General features: G+C 31.9%; 1 protein-coding gene across 2 annotated transcripts in view; it reads right to left on the bottom strand.

Annotated features, from left to right (window-relative positions):
* Window positions 1-20,479, bottom strand: part of RB1CC1 (RB1 inducible coiled-coil 1) — a 65,501-nt gene that overhangs the window by 19,294 nt on the left and 25,728 nt on the right. For both annotated transcript variants that reach the window (XM_031946402.1, XM_031946403.1), the window contains exons 8-15: window positions 12,551-12,721; window positions 9,876-10,060; window positions 9,474-9,660; window positions 9,285-9,366; window positions 8,656-8,717; window positions 7,793-7,896; window positions 7,215-7,341; window positions 5,222-7,122 (exon numbers count right to left, since the gene is read on the bottom strand). In XM_031946402.1, the coding sequence (XP_031802262.1) occupies window positions 5,222-7,122; window positions 7,215-7,341; window positions 7,793-7,896; window positions 8,656-8,717; window positions 9,285-9,366; window positions 9,474-9,660; window positions 9,876-10,060; window positions 12,551-12,721 (2,819 nt within the window). The remainder of the gene's footprint in view (window positions 1-5,221; window positions 7,123-7,214; window positions 7,342-7,792; window positions 7,897-8,655; window positions 8,718-9,284; window positions 9,367-9,473; window positions 9,661-9,875; window positions 10,061-12,550; window positions 12,722-20,479) is intronic.

Here is a 20,479-nt window from a genome sequence, read left to right as displayed (position 1 = left end):
AATACTTTTTGTTTTCCCTTGAGGGTTTCATTTTAGGGAGTGGGGATGACCTAGTAATATTTCTAAGCAGGAAAAAATAGTAATGACAGCACTTAAAAGTCAATGTTGTATAGTAAAGTCTCTATGGCTACTGTTGCTAGCTATACTTCCTCTTCCTACTGGCAAGTAATAAACAAAGGTAAGAAAATTGCATTTACTGAGAGACTGGAATGGCAGAATACAACAGTGGAAGTGGCAGATGGTTTTATGTTCATTTAACCCTATGTAAATTAGAGTTTCTTCATCTATAAGATGGCCATAATACTCCCCATGGTTGTGGGGAGGAAATTATGTCAAAAGACTACATGAAATGGGAAATCTTATTTTTAGACATTAACTATGTAATGTACCTACATTTCATTGTTCATTCTTTATAATTTATAAATAAAATAATATGTAAATTTAAATATAGCTCTCCAATTCTAAACATTTTATTATGTATTTACTATGTATCTGGTTGTTAATTAAGCACTAGGGATACAAAAAAAGAAAAAAAAAGATAATTCTTAAGCAGTCTATTTGTACATATAAAAAAATCTATCTAAATAAACTCGAGATGCCCAAAAGGAAGATAAAATTAAGAAGGATCATAAAATTTTTCTTGTAAAAGGTATGATTTTAGTTGTACTTGAAGGAAGCCAGGCAAAAAAGATTCTAGGCATGAGAGTTAGGAAACACAGCATCTTGATGAACAATCAATGTGACTGAATTAAAGAAAAAATGGAGTAAAAGTATTAAAAGACTGGAAAGGCAGAGCTCTAGTCCATGTTGTCAAGGGCTTTAAATTTCAAAAGATTGCTTGAGCTTGGAGGTAACAGGGAGCCACTACAGTTTATTTAGCAGGGGGAGGGTAACATGGTCAGATGTATACTTTGGGAAGGTAATTGTAATAGCCGAGTAGAGAATGGGTTGGAGTGGTGAAGGACTTAGAAAAGGCAGTTCAACCATAAGATTCTGCAATAGTCTAGGAATGGGGTGATGGAGGCTCTACATTAGGACAATGGCAATGTCAGAGGAAACAAAGCATTGTTACAATGACAAAACTGACAGACCTTAACAATTTTGATCATGCTGAATTTAAGATAGTTACAGTGTATCTAGTTTGAGCTGTCTAATAGGCAGTTATAGATTCAATAATAGAGGTCAGCAGAAAGGTTAGGGTTAGTTAAAAGAATCATCAGCATAGTAATAACTGAATCCATGGAAGCTAGCTAATACAATCACCAAGTAAAATAAAATAAAAAAAGAAAGGAGGATCCAGAATGGAGTCCTGGTAAAATGTAGACAAGGTGGCAATAGATTGGATATGGAATGAGAAAGTGCAACAAGTCCAGGATAGTACCTAAGCTGTGAGCCCAGGGAACTAACTGAAAAGGTAGATATCCTGATGATACCAGTAATAGGAAAATTAGGAAGATGGGATTTGGGATTGAAAGAGGGAGAATGACTTGTTTTTGTAATTTTTTGTAATACCTACCATACAATTCTTCACATTTTAAACATGCAGTTAAGTATCATTCATAAAACACCAAAAATATAAGAGGCAAACAAATAATAAATTATGCTATGACCAAACTGTTTAGACCTCTAGATGAAATGTAAATGTTACCAACTTAAAACTGTTTTAAGTACAATTTAAAATAAAACCCAAGAAAATAAAGGAAACATACTTTTTTTGGAAAAGTATGATGGCTAAAACTTCACTGTACATCATGTCAATCATTTTTATTTACTTTAGTACAACAGTTCTTACACTAATTTTTAAGATTGTCCATATGATCTTCATTATCTTTTTTTTAGCCAAAACAACAAAAACCTCTGGAAAATGAAGTAGGTTTCAATATGCTGTCATCAGTGTTCTTTGAAATCTCAGAGTAAAGACAGTCTGCTAAGTATACTTCTAGTATTCTAAAGAGAAACTGAACTACCTTCATATATCCCTACTTATCTTAAACTCTTGAACTAAATTTGACATAGAACTGTAATATAATTACTCTTATTCAGATTATGCTGATTCTTATATAGAAGTTCTTATTTATTTATGTCTTTTATCATAGGGACCATGAAAATTATGTATGTATAAAAGGTCTTTGTAAAAATTGAAGAACTAGACTAATGTAAGCTTCTATCATGGTTAAGTTATTGAGTACGTTTCAAAAGAATAAAAAAGGAGTTTTAGTGGAAATCCAATTCTCATTATCCACCAAAACTGCCATTTTCATTCTTGAAAAAACAAAACACGAAAACGCGTTTCTACTACAACCAAAAGAATGTAAATGGAAATAAAAAAGGAAGTCATAGAAATGACTGAGGTGTGACTATATCTTATAATCCTACATAGAATTTTTAATCACAATTAGTCATAAATCATATCTAGAAATGGAAAAGAGACAGAAATGATCGAGTCCAATTTTTCTTTTGCAGACGAAGTTTACTAAAGAACTAAGAAAGAATCTATTTGACAAAAGTCTATTTGTCTATTTGACAAAATTTGAACCTACATCTTCCTGACTTCAACAAGAGATCTATTCATTTTACAACACTGTCTCAAAGCTCTTATTTCATTTCTATCTCCTGACCTATTCTCAGAATTAATTTGATCAAACATCTAGTTATTGATCCCACACAGAAGTTAATACATTAAAAGAAATGTCTCAAAATCAAAGTTTTCAGGCAATTTCAACATGGACAAAATCTGGCTGTAGTTACAGAGGAGAATATTGTGGACCAAGGAATAAGAATGAAGGAAAAGGGCCAGGTGCAGCCTTTTTAAAAAAGTGACTCCAACAGCACCAGCTTAGTTCAGTTCTTACTCTTGAAAATCCTCTTTATCATCACTTTTATAATCCCATAACTTAATCACAACTCACTTGCAAAAAAAAAAAAATAATAATAATAATAATAATAATAAAAACAAGAAAATCCTCATTATCTTCTTTCAAAATTCAAACTGCCCAGGATCACATAATAGCTACATAAAACTTTGAAAGGCATCCAATTCAAACCATTAGTTTTAAAGATGAGGAAAGTGAAACCTCCTCAGGATTAAGTGATATTATATATTATATATATATATATATATATATATTATATAAGTATATATAAGTTTATAAGTAGTAAGAGCTAGAAGGTTTAATTAATTCACGTCTTCTGACTCAAAAATTCTGACTTCAAACTCACGTCTTCTGACTTTCAATTTTCAAAAGATCTTTTTAAAAACCTAAGTTTCTATGATAATCTTAAATTTCCCTAAATAATATGGTCTAAAATTCATTTTTGAAAAAACAAAAAACAAATATACATTGTTTCAGTCTTAGTTATCATTTTTAAATCAATTCGATACACATGGGCATCTAAACTGAAAGCAGCACATTTTTCAGGAATGTGAAATTTTCTACATATAAAATGTTCTTTCCCTATTAACTTTCAGTTAAAAAAAAAGATTTTGGTAAATAATTCCCTTTTGGTAACTAATTAGGTTTCAGTCTACAATAAAATTACAATAGCCTTTTAATCACAACTTCATAAAAATGGATTTTATGATTTATTAATAACACTCAAAACAGAAATAATAATTTATGATTGACACAGTATCTTAAAGGTACAAATTTTAAAATGTGCATGCTTTTGTGAACAAGACATACTAGACTGAAAAGTCACCTCGTTTTTCCCTCTAACCACTTCCGCGATGTTTAAAAACATCCATCATATTATTTTGATTGTTTAGACCTTATTTTCTAGTATCACAAGGAAAATTTTGGCATTTATAAACAGGTTGAATTTGGCTGAAATGCAGCATTAAAGAAAATGCAGTAATAAGTAAATGAATATGGAACAATACTAACCATACACAATGGCAAATAAACATTCTTTTAAACACAACTTTGAAGACATCATGAGAAGCTGCTCAGCCACTATCATATATTATAGTTCCTCTACAAACAAATGATTTATTATTTCTATTAAGTACAAACATCTATATATTATACACATATAAAAGTAAATATTAAGTATAAATTTTTATACATTTCTTATAGCTATGACCGATAGCATAATTATATCATGACTATTATATGATTATATTTCAAAGTAAAGGCACAGCTTGCCTAACATCATTAACAGGTTCCATTAAAATATGTTATTGGGTAAAACAACATTAGAAGACATAGCAGGTTCCATGGAAACAGTTGTAAACAGAAAGGTGACCATAGGACTTTAAGTTATAAAGTTATAAAGCGGCATTATCTGTGATGTTATTGCAGAATGATATTGGCTAAGGCAATAGTTTTCAGGTCTTTTGAGAACAGAGCCACAGTTTTTGGCAGTTTTAACTTGCACAGATATAGTCCTTGTAACTAACCACCAAAAATTCTCTCTTTATACTATAATTAGGCTAAGCCCTAAAACTCTAAAATAATATACCTGATGCTATAACTCAGGGGTAGACACAGTTATGTATAAACAAAAAGCAAAAATTTTTTTTAACAAAAAGAGCCTCACTGCATAGATTCAATAGATAAATAATTCAATAGATATCAATAGATAACATAAATGTTATGCAAAGCTCTTTGATAACTTTAAAGAACTACATAAATATAATTATATATATAATATAAATATTAATTATTGTTGTTGATTTGCTATGCTACATAAAGCTTGTGAACTGACTGATAACTGCAGTAAACTTCCTAAATAGTTATTGCATTTTTGCTCAAAATTATTAAGTCCTTTAATGACTAGGCAGCAATAAATATATGCATAGTTAAAACACAGATTTTGACCTATACAACCAAATGATTCTTCCCAACATTTTCCTCAAAGCAACCTGAGAAGAAAATTCTGGAAAATTACAATATCAAACTTCTCAGAAATGCTAACCTTTAAAAACCATTTATGAAAAACTATATTTTTGAAAATTAACTTGTGATTTCAATCACATGTACACAAGCACATATGTGCACACAAAAGGTCCATTTCATTTAATCTATTATACAGAGTACGATTCAAAATATCAGCCCAAATACAATTTTTTTTTAAATAATGTTAAAATCCACACATTCAATTTTACAATTAACATGTTTAGGGCACATGATTATATATTAAAAAAATAATTTTATATAAGAGGTGAAATACAATTCTATTATTTTCAATTATAAATGCTTTCAGGCAACTGAATTCTTACCTTTTGGTTATTTGACTCTCAAGATGTTTAATTTTTTGCAATAGTTCTTTTTCAACAGTATCTCTCTGCAATTCAAATTCTTTAAGGGCAACTTGAACAGCTTCCTCTTTTTCACAATTAAGCTTCTGAATGAGTTGTTCTCTGTCTTCTCCTTGACTCATAATTATTTTTTCTTTGTCTTCTTCAAGTTTGTGGATGATAGCTTCATATTTTTCTTGTTGTTGGGTCATTCTTTCATTGTTTTGCTTTTCAAGAATACTCGATTGCAACTCCAACTTACTCTGCAATTCCATTACTTGTTCTTTCAATTTAGTTTCAATTTCAAAACCTTGCTGATGTAAAGATGTTACCTTATTTAGTTCAGTTCTCATTAAATTTGATTCCTCTTCATGTCTACTGACTAACTCTGAAATGCACTGATCTTTTTCAACAGTCATTAGAGTTTTCAGCTCTGCTAAACCTATTTGGTAGTCCTCATTATTATCTAGAATCTTCTGGTTTAACTTACTTATCTCTGATTTCAAATTTTCTGTTTCTTTTTCAATGAGGATTTTTAAAGTTTCTTGCTGTTGGGCTTTGCTTTCTTCTAATAATATTTTCATTTCATCAGTTTCTGCTTCTTTCAAAGCAAGCTCAACTTCTAACTTGCACCTCAGGTCAGACAAATCAGAAACTTTAACTTTTAAATCCTGCAACTGTTGTTCCTTTTCTTGGACAACTATTGCATGGGATTCTTGTATCTGATCAAGCCTTTGTTGATTTTCCTTTTTTAATTTCTCTAAAGAAACCTTGTGGTCATTCAAAACTTTTTCAAATTCCTGTGTGTGCTTGTCTTGAAGAGTATCTTCTAATTCTTTCAGGTGACTCTGTTCCAAACTCTGAAGTTCTGCCCTAAGGAGATGTAATCTTTCTTCATTCTCAACATGGAGCTTTTTTAAGTCTTCCAACACAATTTCTCGTGACTGCTTCAGTTCTTTAATTTCAAAATTTTGGTTCTTCATTGCATGTTCCATCTCTAACAGTTTCTGATCTTTTTCATTCTGCAGGCAAAGAACAGCTTCTTTTTCATTCTTAACCAAAGCAAACTCATTATCTTTATTTTGTAAAACCTCTTCAAGACCTACTAAATCTCCTTTTAATTTTTTAATCTTTTTTTCATTTTCTTCACTATCACTTATTAATGCATCGAGTTTAGCTTCATATTCATTTTTTAAAGACTGCAGTTCTTTCTGATGTTTTTCATTTAGTGTTATTTCCAGAGAACATTTTACTTTTTCAATGATATTTCGTATTTCTACAGCTGTACATTTTAAAGAATTAGAGAAATCACACTGTTCTTTATGCACAAGTGTTCTGAAGTGACAGAGATCTTCTTTTATGTTTTGTAAATTAAACTGTGATTCTTGGGCAACAGCTCTACATTTTTCCATTTGAACATTTAGAGAAGAATGGTCTCCTGCATCTTCTTTACCACATATGTTTGTATCCTGCATGCGTCTGCTGTCTATTGCATTGATGACTGAAGAATAGAGTGATTCTACCATCATTTCTGGACTTTGTGGATCACTTATGGGATTAGGAGATGTAAGATTTTCTTCTATTACAAATTCATTCACTGCTGACATAAAATCAGATTCAGGGCTTTCAGCTAAAGAGTCTAAATCTAAAGATTCTTGATGAAGGGTTTGTTCAATATTTGGGTGAGGAATTGTCTCAAAATCAAATGTATGAGCGTCAATGCTATCTGGAGACAATTCTTCTAATGGACACACTGGAGGACATGGGGGATCCTGAATATTAAGTGGAGGAGGAGTTCTAGGTGAGGTAGTAGTTGTAATTCCTGTTGTACTTTCCATCCTTGGGGTAGTAACTGATTGTGGGGATGTCTGACTCATGGAAGCCTTGAAGTAAAAAAAGGAAAAGAAAAGCAGAATTGGATTAAAAAGCATAGTCTTAATGCTTACCTACAAATATGCAAATAAAAAAACCCTACCTTTTGTTCACTCAGTAGATCTGTAATGGTCTGTGACATTTCATCCAAACTTTGTGCTGCTTTCACTAAATTATGTAGCGCGAGTACATGCTGGTGTAGAGGTTCAAAATCACAAAGTAATGGAACCCTGGGTGGAAATAGAGATTTTTATTTTGAATTCCTGGTAATATTATGACATAATTACAATGAAATACTTTAAAAAACTTTTTTTGATGTATCAGGAATCAAGTATTAAAACATACCAAAGAAAGTGCTTATCTCCTGAACTTAAAAGGTCTTTAAGGACAGACCACTGTTTCAATAATTCGTTTTATTTCTTGGAGAATTGACCTGCCCCTTCACCTACACAAGATACTTAACATTCCTCCAGTGAAATTCACTGGATTCTACTAACATTCCTCCAGTGAAATTCACTGGATTCTACTAAAAAAAAAAAAAAAAAAAAAAAAAAAAAAGACACTGATCCAGCTTTTCTTTTTCTTACAATATCTTCTAAAATATTTCACTAACTAGAACCTGATTCAGTGTCATAATGTAAACAAATGAAGATCACATCTAAAAGAGCAATGCCATTTTACCTGAGTAATGGTTGTACTTCTGAAGGACAGAAAGACTGCAGAAACTTCAAATCAGTTAAAGAAATGTCTGGAAGTTCACCATCAAACTTACGAGGCTTTCGAGTCTGAGGATAAGAAATTTACATAAAAATGTAATTGGGCATAGAATAAAGATAACAAAATTAAAAGGCAGAAGTAAATACACATGATTGCTTTCAATGTGATCAAATTAAGTTGTCAAGACACTAAATCTTGGGAAGAGTTCAATTTTCTGTTAATTCTAAATAGTCACCGAGTCTCAGCTAATTTTGATCTTGTAATTACATATATACAATAATATATTACAATATATATACAATAATATATTACAATATTTTAAAATGGCCTTATCAGTGGTATATGGTGACAAAGGATTATGAAGCAATATCTGATCAACAAAGCGACACTATTAGAGGCTATAGAAAACGTATATTTTCTCAATTTGTCTTGTTTAACTTATTTAACTTATTAAACCTTGTTTAACTTATTTTTATACCACATATATATATATATATATATATACACACACCTAAATTGTTTTATATACGTGTATCACATATACATACACACACACACACACAGTATATGGATATATGCACATACACAAATATACATATATGCTCGCAAAAAAAGTATTCCGGGTATGCAATTTAAAAGACCAAAAGATTACCCTAAATGAAAAAACTCTGAGCACCAAGTTTATTTTGCTTATGGGGATTATTTTAAAAGCTGCCACATAAATTTACTGACAATTTCCACATCAGGTTCTTTCAAAATACCTAATATTTTCAAAAATTTAGTTAAACATGTAAAATTTACTAATGTTTAAGAAAATGCATACATACACAAAAAGAAGGAGGCCAGGAGTCAAGTCCCCTAAACAGACGATTTCTTAAAAAAGATTTCCCTGTATGAAGAGAATAACAATACAATTACAAGAGAAGGAATAAAAAAGGAAAAGGCAAAATATATCCATAATGGCTTATGTTAGTTATTAGATCCGTAACAGCTTACATTAGTTAGTGCTTAAAGAATAGTTTTGTGAATTAGACCTCTACAACCGTCTACCCAGAGGTTACTTTTTGGCAATGTTATGTACTGATGAAGGATATGACCTTCCTAAGTACCCTTCCCATAATTATCATTTTAAAGAGTGCACCTAGTCCCGTTGCCCAAAAATAATATTAATATAAAAGTTACGACTTTTAAAAGGAACTTCAAAGGAATATTTATTTCAATAATTCATATATAAAATTATGTATGCTAAAAGGAATCAATTATAAAATTTTGTAAATGAACATCTTCCACAATATTTTCCAGTAACAGAAGTATCAAGTTCTATATGAAGCAAATCAAATATTAACCCCTTATTTTGTAAACCTGGTGCACATGAAACATTTTGTGAATCCTTGAACATATAAGTGCATTAAAGCAGTATTTAAATAAAATACAAAAGCTACAAAAGAATACTTACTAAACAATTTTCCAAAAGATTCCCTTTTTGACTTTTCAGCTTCATATAAATGCTTTCCATCATTGATTAAAGCACCAGCCCACTATTAAAAAAAACAAACATTAATGTAGCCCATCAGTTCCTCAAGTCCCATTTATGTGTGTGCAAGCAAGCACATACAAATATTTACATGTATTCTAACCTGCTTACCTCCCTGTAGTGTTTTATGAACATTTTTCTTCTTACAACTTCAACAACAGCTAAGCAGTACATCTGTGGTACTGTACTAAGAGCTTCTACAATCTTGACCCGTTCTAGCAGCTCTGTTACAAGGCGGAGCAAAGCTTGTAGCTTCTCTCCTTCTTTGTCAGCATGAAGCATAACAAAGCAACACCACCTATGGATAAATAGTAAATGTGAGCAGATGATAGATTAAAAAGCCACATACTATCTACTATCCAGAAATACTTTCTCATTAAATTTACAAATAGATATTAAAAAATTCAGTGCCAAGAAAACCCAACTTCATTTTTGTTCTAGGTTAATCAATTTATATGACAATATATTATTAAATAAAATTTTGTAATTATAAATACACTAGAAATCACTTACTTCAATCTGACTTGTAGATTATTTGCAAGTTCTTGTTTGGCAGTGGTACATTTCTGTTTAATATCCAACAGTTTTCTATGATTATTCAACATAATCATCAACTGATTTGCATGACTCAGGCACAAATCAGGTAGCACAGAAGTATCTTTCAAGTTTTCAGCTCTCTTCTGATTAGCTAAAAATCCCTTTAAAAATAAAATGTGTCATTTATATGTCCACATATTAAAATTAAAAGTTTAATAAAACAGTCAACAAATACTTAAAATATTAATTTCAATAATTTCTTCATTAATATTAATATTTATAATTAATATTAATATTAATTTCAAAACAAAATCTTTAAAAACTACATTAAAAAGATATACATTTCAATTAAAATATTTATTAGAATAGGATTTGATTTTAATTTATCAAGTACTCATTAATATTTATATTTATCAAGTTCTGTTGTTAGGTGCTGAAGGTGAAAACAAACCAATCCCTACCCTCAAAGGAGTTTATATTCTCCTGCATTCATGAATTGATGTGGATCTTTTTGTTCAGATTCAAGACACTCATGTCCTTATTAGAAAATCTGATCTTATTTTTTGAGAAAGGAAAATATACACATACACCCACAAATACAATTAAAAACCACAAAAATAGACTCAATTAAACTTTAGACAAGATACTGTTGAATAAATCAGATTAATTGTAAAATTATAAATGAACTTCTGGAATTTTCTAATTTGAACCTAATCTCTTCATTTTAAAAAGAATCAAAATAATGTGTAAAATGAGTGTTTTAAGTATAATCATAAACTTAAATGGCAAAGATTAGCACATTGTAGTGTACCAAATTGTTAGACCAAAGTCTAACAATTAATAAAGCTTTCATTCTACCAAATAATTTAAGAAGATCACATTTGCTCATTTGTCTTAGGCCCTCTATGAGACTTTCCCTGTGAGTTTCTAGTTATTTTTAGTTGTTATCCTTCTAATATCAAACTGGGGAATTTATATATCCATTAAGTTTTCACATTTTAAGGGCAATTAGTTGGTGTGGTGGATAGAGCACCAGCCCTGAAGTCAGGAGGTCCCGAGTTCCAAGTCTTGCCTTAGACACTTAACACTTCCTGGCTATGTGACCCTGGGCACGTCACTTAACCAATTTCCTCAGGAAAAAAAATATTTCATATCTTGTCAATTCTATCATCTACTTCCTTATCAGGACCTCATCATCTTTCATCAGGACCTCATCATCTTTCATCAGAATTTTTCACCAGTAGTTTTTATTCAACATATAACTAAGGGGGTGATTTACTTAAAACACTTCACAGCTCAACTATAGTGATTCTCCATTACTGGTAGGATCAAACAAACTCCTCTAGTAGTTAGACCCTTTCATAATTTGCATCTAATCTACCCTTCCACCTATATATATTTATCTCCTTCAATTCAAACAGGCCTTATTATTCATCAAAAATGACACTTCATCTCCTATCTTGGTATCTGAGGTTTTCCCGGTGCCTATAATGCATTCTTCCCTCATCATGTTGTAAAATACTAGTTTCCTTCAAATTTCAACTTGGGAACAGCTAGCTATATGCAACTTTTATAAATGTGGCACAGCACAATGTAAAGATCATTTGGCTGGAAGATTTTGAATTCACTCTCAGACATCTTATAGCTTTGTGACCTTGGGCAATTCACTTAACCTTGATCTGCCTTAGTTTCCTTAACTGTAAAATGAAAATAATAGTATCTTCCTCTCAAAAATTGTGAGGATCAGATGAGAATATCCATTAAGTGTCTAGCACAGTGTTCCATTTTAAGTGTTAAATAAATGCTTGTTTCCATCCTTTCTCATGAAAAAATCCTACCTTTACACTTATACATGCTCCCCTGATAAAATGCAAGTTTCTTGAGGGCAGAAACTACCTATGATAATATCTTGCACAAAATAGACAATTAAATGCCATTTGGTTGACTGAAGTAGTTCAAATCCCTCAGATCACTAAACCAATTGCTAACTTAAAATGTATATCTCTCCTATAAATCTATTATTTGCTCTGAGAGGGGAATGATTTATGAATGATATGATACCCTACTCTCCTGAGGTATTTCTAATTGTTGAGAAAGTGAATCAATGGTCTACTATGGTCTATCTTTTCTTCTTCTCATCATATCCCACTATAAAAACTTCCTCTACCAATGCATTTTAGAGAGCCGATTTGCCCGGGGTTACACTATTTCTAAGTGTCAGGAGTAGGTCAAGAGACAAGGTTTTACTGACACCCCAAAGCCCATTCTATATTCACCGTGTGAATTCACCATGTGAAGGTTTAATATTTTCTAAATATTTTCTAAAATTGACAATTGGCAACAATACAAAAAAATGACTGATCACCTTAAGGTTAAATAGATTTCCATTATAAATCTAATCATGAAACTCTAATGTAATACTAAAACCTTTATAGATTACCAAAACCTATCCTAGCTTTCTTCAACAAATTTATCCTCATTTGCAATTAGTTTTAAACCACTATTTTTATACTGATCTTATATTTACTTTAATTCATTATTATAAGGATTCAATAACAATCACATATATATAATGTTTTTTGATGATGGCGAATAGATGCTATATAGAACAATTTTAAGTTTTCTTTTCTAGTAAGAGGAACCTTAATTACCTGAGCAAGTTCTTTTTGTTCATTTACCAATCGGCTGCAGCTAGCTATCATCTGGTCCAGTGCATAAAGCCTGTCTTCAAGTCCTTTAATGGCTTTCATGTTCTGATTATCCAGTTTGGCAACAGTTTGTCGACACTCTACCAAAAAGGGCTGAATGAATCTTGGATCAAGCTAAAAGACAAGGGCAAAGAAATACTTCAATGACTTTTTGAAGTATTTAAGGAAGTAATTCACATGCATTCCTATACTATTAAAAAAAAAAAGACTTAAATTTATTTTGAACTTAAATACAAAATGAGGACATAAGGAACATTTCCATGATCATATTGGAACATAACATTCAACATAAACCAGTAAATTTCTATTCACAAAAACCTATGTTATATATCCTACTTTAAGATCTAAAATGAGAATATTTATATATTCATATTTATAAACATACACACATACATTTATGTAAGACCACACGATGCAAATTTCCACTTGTCATCTGTTTCTCTATAGATACATAGCATCTTTTTTCATAGATCTTAAGTCACTCCATGTTTGTTCTATATCAACCAGCTCATCATTTCATACATCGCATAACATCATAATCATAACAGTTTATGTAGCCATTACCAACTGAAATGCAGCTATTGGGGCACATGGCATAGTGGACAAAGCACCAGCTCTGAAGTCAGGAGGACCTGAATTCAAATCTGGCCTCAGACACTTAAAACTTCCTAGCTGTGAGACTCTGGGCAAGTCACTTAACCCCAACTGCCAAGAAAAGAGGGGAGGGGAGAGAGAGGAGCAGGGGAGAGGAAGAGAGGAGAGGGGAGGGGAAGCTATCATTTTATTCAATATTTAATTTACATTTCTTTAGGAATGATTTAGAGCATGTTCTCTAGTAACTGGGTCTTTAATGCTTTTATATGACATATTGTACCATATTCCATATACCAGAAATGAACATCAAAAATTATGTATCAAAACATAGTCTTAAATCATAAATAAGAAATAGATCATTTTCACTGCCAAAACATTCATCATTAGGAACAAATGATTAATATTTTACTATATACACTCAAAATGTAATTAATATAAACCCAGGATGCTGTGCAATACTGCTTAAATTCACTTCCTTAAATCAGCTCTAAAATACTAAGTCCAAATGATTACAAAGGAATTAAAAATAGCAATGCATCATAAATTCAAATCAATTTAGTTTGAATAATAAATACAAAAGTTAAGGTTTCTAAAAAACAGACCCGATTCTAAAGCTGACTGTTACTTCTGTCACCACTAAGCTATGTTATCACAAGAATTAAAAATTAAAAATTTTCAAATGACACTTCTACTTGAGGCAGCACTACAAGTAGTAGAGGATAGAAAGACTTCACTTAAAAATTAAATGATGTCTCTTTATTAACTTTGATATGCCATACAATTGTGTTTCATTCCCAAAACCTTCTGGAGCTCATTAATTAAAATTAAATATATACCAGAATGACTAAAACTTTTAAAAAACATTCTTCTGCAACTGTAAATTACTAACTATGCCCAAAAGTATCTATTTTGACCTAGAAAGTAGGCATTGTTACAATTATAGCTCATGATAAAAGTATAATGTTGGGGAAATATTTATATTAGAACTTTTTGAAGTAACAAACAAGAAATAAAAGATATCATTGAGTAACAGCTAAATGAATTATGGCCCATCCTCATAATGGAATATTATTGCCCTATAAGATATGAACATAAAGAACATAGAACAGCATGGGAAAGACATATGAAATGTTCTGAAAACCAAGAAAACACAAGACAATAAGGTAAAGAGGAAGAAGGTAAAATGGAAAAATAAATGCTGTTACTAATTATAATGACTAAGATTAGCCTCAGAAAAAAATATGACATATACTCTCAGATTCATATATTAGTTTTATCAAACTTTTTTCCTACTCTCCCCAACTCCTTATATTTTATTCTTTATTACAACACATGGCTCTCTGTATGGATGGGGTAGTAGACAAATTTTGAAATGAGGACAATTTAAAAATAAAATCAATTGTTAAAAATTTTTTAAAACAAAAATTGTCATTAACAGGAGAAAAGCAAAAAAAAATGGTAAATGGAATTTAATTTTTAAAAGTAATTACTAATTTATTTAATTTAAAAATAAAATGGAGATAAAGAATTTTACAAATATTTACTTTTTAAAAGAGGAAAAAAAATCAGAAATTGATTAACAAATATTCAGTTTAAAAGGTGAATACTATCCTGGGTCCTCTTCTCCCTCTTCAATTGTCTTTCAGACAATTGAACTAGATGTCTAGGGCCAAAACAATTCATTATCTTTTCCTCGATACCTTCCCCCTCCCTCCTATCTTCTCCATTTCTGTAGGGAGCAATACTATTCTCACAGTCCCTCAAGCAGGTAATGTAGAAGTTAATCTCAAGTCCTCATCATCTTTCTTAGACTACATCCAACACCATATCCAATCTGCTGCCACAACCTTTGTAACATCTCTCAAAATATACTTCTTTATCTCCTCTGACACCACTACCATTCTAGTTCAGACCCTCATCATCTCATATTCCATTAGCCTGCTGGTTGAGCCTGGCTTAAGTTTCTCTCCATCCTCCCATTAAACTGCACAAATCCAACTATGTCACTACCCTACTCAAACTCTCTACTCAATCTCTAGGACCAAATATAAAATGTTCTGTTTGGAAATCAAAATCCTTCAGAACCTAGCCTCTTTCTACCTTTCCAGTCTTCTTTACACTTTACTCCCTGGCACATCAATTAGATGACACAGACTTCCTTGTTCCTTAAATAAGACAACCCAGGCATTTCCTCTGGTTTTCCTCAATACCTAGAATCCTCTTTCACTTCAACTCTGCTTGCAAATAGTCTCCCCGTTAGATTCTGAATTCCTCTGGAGGAGGGACTATTTTTATTCTTTTTATATCCCTCCTATTTATTTAGCACATTACCTGACACATTAGCAGATTTAACGCGTATATATACACACATACACACAAAGTGTTTTAAGAATGATTTCAAATAGTGCCAACTGATTTAGGATGATCTATCCAGAAAATCAAAAGTTTAGTCTCTGGTTCTGCTAAGGAAGGAATCATGGCTACAACAGTGTTGTATTTAATGAAGTCGAGTACATACAGATAGTCACTTAAACATGTCACTTACATAAACATGTCACATACAGATAGTCACTTAAACAAAAACATTTAATAGAATTGTGGCAAATAGAATATAGAATAGAAATAGAATTGTGGCAAATAATCACTAACATTCAAGGGCATTCTATCTTTTAGAATCCCTAATTGTGTCCCAATATGGAAAAAATGCAGTAATTTGTGATATCAAAATTATTATTCTTAAGAATCATTATCATTTTAAATCAGGATTAATGAAATTTTAAATTTTTTACTTATTGAAAACTAAGCATTAAAAAATATAAGAAGATCAAGATAAAAATAAACTGCTCCCCCCCCCAAAAAAAATCTATACAAAAACATAAATCAATCAAACATTTCTTATTAGTAGTTGATTGTTATATTCTAGGAGAATGACATTAGGGAAACAAAAAGATTAAAAAAAAAAATTTAAACAATCCTTGCTTTAAAGTACCTTATATCTACTGAGGGATAGTATAAGGAAAGTATACTGAAGATAATTTTGCGAAGTGGGGATGGGACAAGAGACTTAAGGGGAATATAAAAGGCCGCATGCAGGAAAATGTTAAACTAAGATCTAAATGAAACTAGAGGTTCTAAGATGAGTCTAGTCCAAGAAAGGGATGAGTTGAAGACGAAATCTTTCTAAAAACATTTGCTTTTGATGTAATAGTTCTTTCCTAGGAAGCTTCCTTCCTATATCCAAAAGGTAAAAAATATATTGTGAAAAGTAAAGTGAAACGAATATAGTTGTGTGAAATCCAACCATTCTGGAGAGCAATTTGGAATTATAACCAAAAAGTTATGAAACTGTGTATACCCTTTGATCCAGCAGTTATCTATACTGGGTCTGTATCCCAAATGCATCACCCACATGTGCCAAAATGTTTGTAGCTCGCCTTTTTGTAGTGGCAAGGAACTGGAAACTTGAGTAGATGCCCATCCGTTGGCTGAATAAGTAATTGACATATGAATACAATTGTTCTATGAGATATGAGATATAATATATGAATATAATTGTTCTATGAGAAATGATGAGCAGGCTGATTTCAGAAAAACCTGGAAAGACTTACATGAACTGATGTTGAATGAAATGAGAACAAAGAGAACACTATACACCGTTACAAGATTATGATAATCAACTGTGATGGACTTGACAATGATGTGATTCAAGGCAATTCCATCTTGTGACATAGACATCCACAGAGAGAATTATAGAGACTAGATGTGGATCAAAGCATAGTATTTTTACCTTTTGTTGTTTTACCTGTTGTTCCTTGGGGTGTGTGTGTGTGTGTGTGTGTGTGTCCCCTCTTTGATCTGATTTTACTTATGAATATAGAAATGTTTGGAAGAATTGCACGTTTAACCTATATTGGATTGCTAGCTATCTTAGAAAGGAGTAGAGGTGGGGAAGGAGAAAAATTAGAAAAACATAAGGTTTTGCAAAAGTGAATGTTGATAACTATCTTTGCATGTATTTGGAAAAATAAAATACTACTTAAAAAAAAGATAAGGGTCTGAAATAGGGAAGTGGATGTATAAATGTATAAACCCGATTCTCTCTTCCTCTTTTTAACCTTTTCTTTTTAAAACTTTTTTTTTTTTTTTGGGGGGGGGGTAATTACATGGTATGGCTATTGAGGAACAGAAAAAATCAGTGGGAGAAATTTTGCCATATAAAAATAGAATGTATCAATTTTTTTTTTAAGTCAAGTGTGACCAAGATTGCAAATATGCAAATTGGCAAAGATGCCAAATATGTGGCAACTAGTTTTGGTGGTAGTCTAGATTTGGTCGGAGATGTCGGGATTTTCTGTGTCCTTTCAATAGGTGCCAAACGGCAGCAAGAAGAATATCAATAGGAATTCAAGCTCTGGCATAAACTTATGCATAGCAGTTCTTGACCTCTTGTAACTATGGTGGAACAGAGACAGTGAATCTATGGACTTTCTGGCTCCCAGCATAGGAGGAAAGTTTGGATATACCAGTAGCAGTACCCAAGTGCTCCTAACAAGTACAGGAGGCAATGACAGCACAGGTCAGTGGCAACACTGTATACAGAAGCAGAGCCAGGTCCCGGCACAGGAAGGTCAATGCTTGGCTCAGCACAAGAGAGCAGATTCCAAGCCCCATTACTGACAGTTGTCCTGTCCTGGCACAATGAAGCAATGACAGCATTCCAAGACAGCACTCTATTCCTGGGACACAGCAGTAACAGCTGACTGGCATAATGGGCTATACCAGGTCCAGGCAGAAAATGGTCAGTAGACAGAGAATTACACAGTGGCAAGGGAGGTAGTGACCTAGGGCCTAGCTTCAGGGGATACCAATGGAGTTTGTCCCTTTTAAAGAATAGGGGATATGGAGTTGGTCACAGTGAATGCCTTATTCATGGCTGGATAATGTAGGAACAGGAAATTAACAAAGAGCAGTAATTAGCTGTCAGCTAATATTATTGCATTCAATAATAATAATAATTCAATCTTTTTTTGCTCAAAATAACTTCTACTTTTTACTTTTCTTATCATGTTGTATTAAATGAATTGAATGTATTAATGTATTATTAATTATTTTTATAATTATTTATTTATTATATTTATATATTTATTTATAATTAATTATTGATTATTTAATACATTATAAAATTTATTAAATGAATTGAAAAGACATTTAAGTGCCAAGTATTTGAAATGTAGTAAGTACCTGAGTAAATAAATTTTTTTGTGCTCAAGTAAAATAATTTTTGTGATCAAAAAGCTTACATTTGATTGGGAACGAGCCAAAATATACATAGCCTGGAAAGGAACTTAGGATCAGGGAAGCCACAGAGTCTAGACAGTCTTTTAAATACCAATGGCAGCACTGATTTGATTGTGATTCTGAAACTTGAAGGGGAAAGGAGTAAATGGGAGAGAGGGAATAGGAGTGAAGGGAGTTCAATGAGAAAATGACCAAGATAGAGTAAAGCATGCCTGAAGGCCACCTAGATTCAGTAGAACAAGAGAAGCACTCTACAATCAGGATATCTCGGGGCTCAAGGTAAGAATTCTAAAAGGTAAATGTCCCCAAAGTAGTCAGGTAATCAATAAGGAGGGAGAAGTGAATAACATAGAGTATAACATACTTTAATATGTAAATGTTCTATTACCTGCTTTTCCTTACACCACTTATACAAATAATTTGTACATCTAAGTTGGTTGAAGCATACTGTCACTTTTCACCAATTGTTTCCAGATATATTTTCAGTTTTCATTTTTAAAAGTTTCTCACCTTTATTGGATTTATCTTCCCTTTTGAATTCCATAGAATCTTTCTTTCTTTTTTTTTTGTGGGGGGGGGGGGAAGAGGAGCCACTTCCCTCTAAAAGTTCCCATCACTTCTATTTTTAGCAACTAATTCTTCCCAGATAGTAAGAATAAGAACCAGAATACTTGACATTTTATATTCATTCAGGTATAACTGTCTATTAGGTAGCTGGCAACAAGGAACTGACACCTGGAAGATAGAGCTGCAAATGGATTTTATTTTCATATATATAGAGAGATTGTAATTGAGTATAAAGTAGGGGAAAAGTTCAGGACAAATCTCTGAGACATAGATACTTAACTACCACTGATGTCAAAAGAACATCAAAAAGGACATTGTAGAGAGGTCAAAAAAGATGAGGAAAGTCCTTTCAATCTGGCAATCTTGACATCCTGGAGAAAGTAGTCTCAGGAGAGCAATGGAACTCAGAGAGTTGGAAGCCTAATTGGAATCAGGCTTGGGTTAAGCTTATATTAAAGAATGTTTAAAACAAAAGTAAAAGCAGCAAGCTTGGACAATTCTTTATAGCCAAGAATTTTTCTTTGGAATTGAGCTGGATAGGAAACCTTGGATAAAATCATGAAAGGATGGCAAGATAAAATAAAAGTTTCCAAAAAAACAAGGAAAGAGCCAGTAAAGAATTTAAAGATTAGAGGGATTAAGGCAATGATTAAAAGGTACAAAGTTGCAGGAAAAAAAATAGAATCAAGCAGAAAAGTTGAATAGTTTAGTTTGGCCAAAAAAAAAAAAAAAAAAAAAAAGAATACATGTTCCTTGGATAATGGAAAAATGGAAAAAAATGAAGAGGTGATGAGGGGTAGACCAGGAAAAATAAAAAAACTGACAAGAGATGATCTTGACTTTCTCAATAAAGAAAGAGGTGAATTTATATATTAAGGAGATAGTAGAGAGTGTTAAGACAAAGGAGGCCTGCTAGGCCTGGATAGCGAAGAAACATTTTGGAATGCTTCTTTTTGGGAATGAAAAATTCAGTGGCATTCAACAATGATAAAGTAGAAGCAAGGAAGTTAGTTGGGATGAGAGAATGGAGATGAGGTAAAATGAGGGAAAATAAACTTGAAGAACTGAGAGGATGTGAATGTTGGGGGAAGAGGATTCAATAAAAAGAAGAAAGAAAAGAAAACACAAGCCAATTATACTTAACTGCTTGGGAAAGCAGGAAGGATAAACTAGACATGAGTATATCATGCCAAAAAGAATCTTGAAGAGATAATATAAAAAAGATACAAGTGAACTTGGAGAAGAGGAAGGGTCTGTAAATGGCAATAAGAAAGAATCTTCCTAACCTAGTGTGTGTTAGGGTGACTAAGAGAAATAAAAACCTTCCATAAGTCCCAGTAGATAGAAAGAATATAAAACAAAGAATAATGGGGATTCCATTTAACAATATAGCAGGGCAAGGATCCAAAAAAC

The sequence above is a fragment of the Sarcophilus harrisii genome, chromosome 1 (assembly GCF_902635505.1).
Source record: "Sarcophilus harrisii chromosome 1, mSarHar1.11, whole genome shotgun sequence".
In the NCBI taxonomy this organism is placed as follows: Eukaryota; Metazoa; Chordata; class Mammalia; order Dasyuromorphia; family Dasyuridae; genus Sarcophilus; species Sarcophilus harrisii.
The sequence above is the reverse complement of the archived record's forward strand: the minus strand, read 5'-3'. Positions and strand labels throughout refer to the sequence as shown.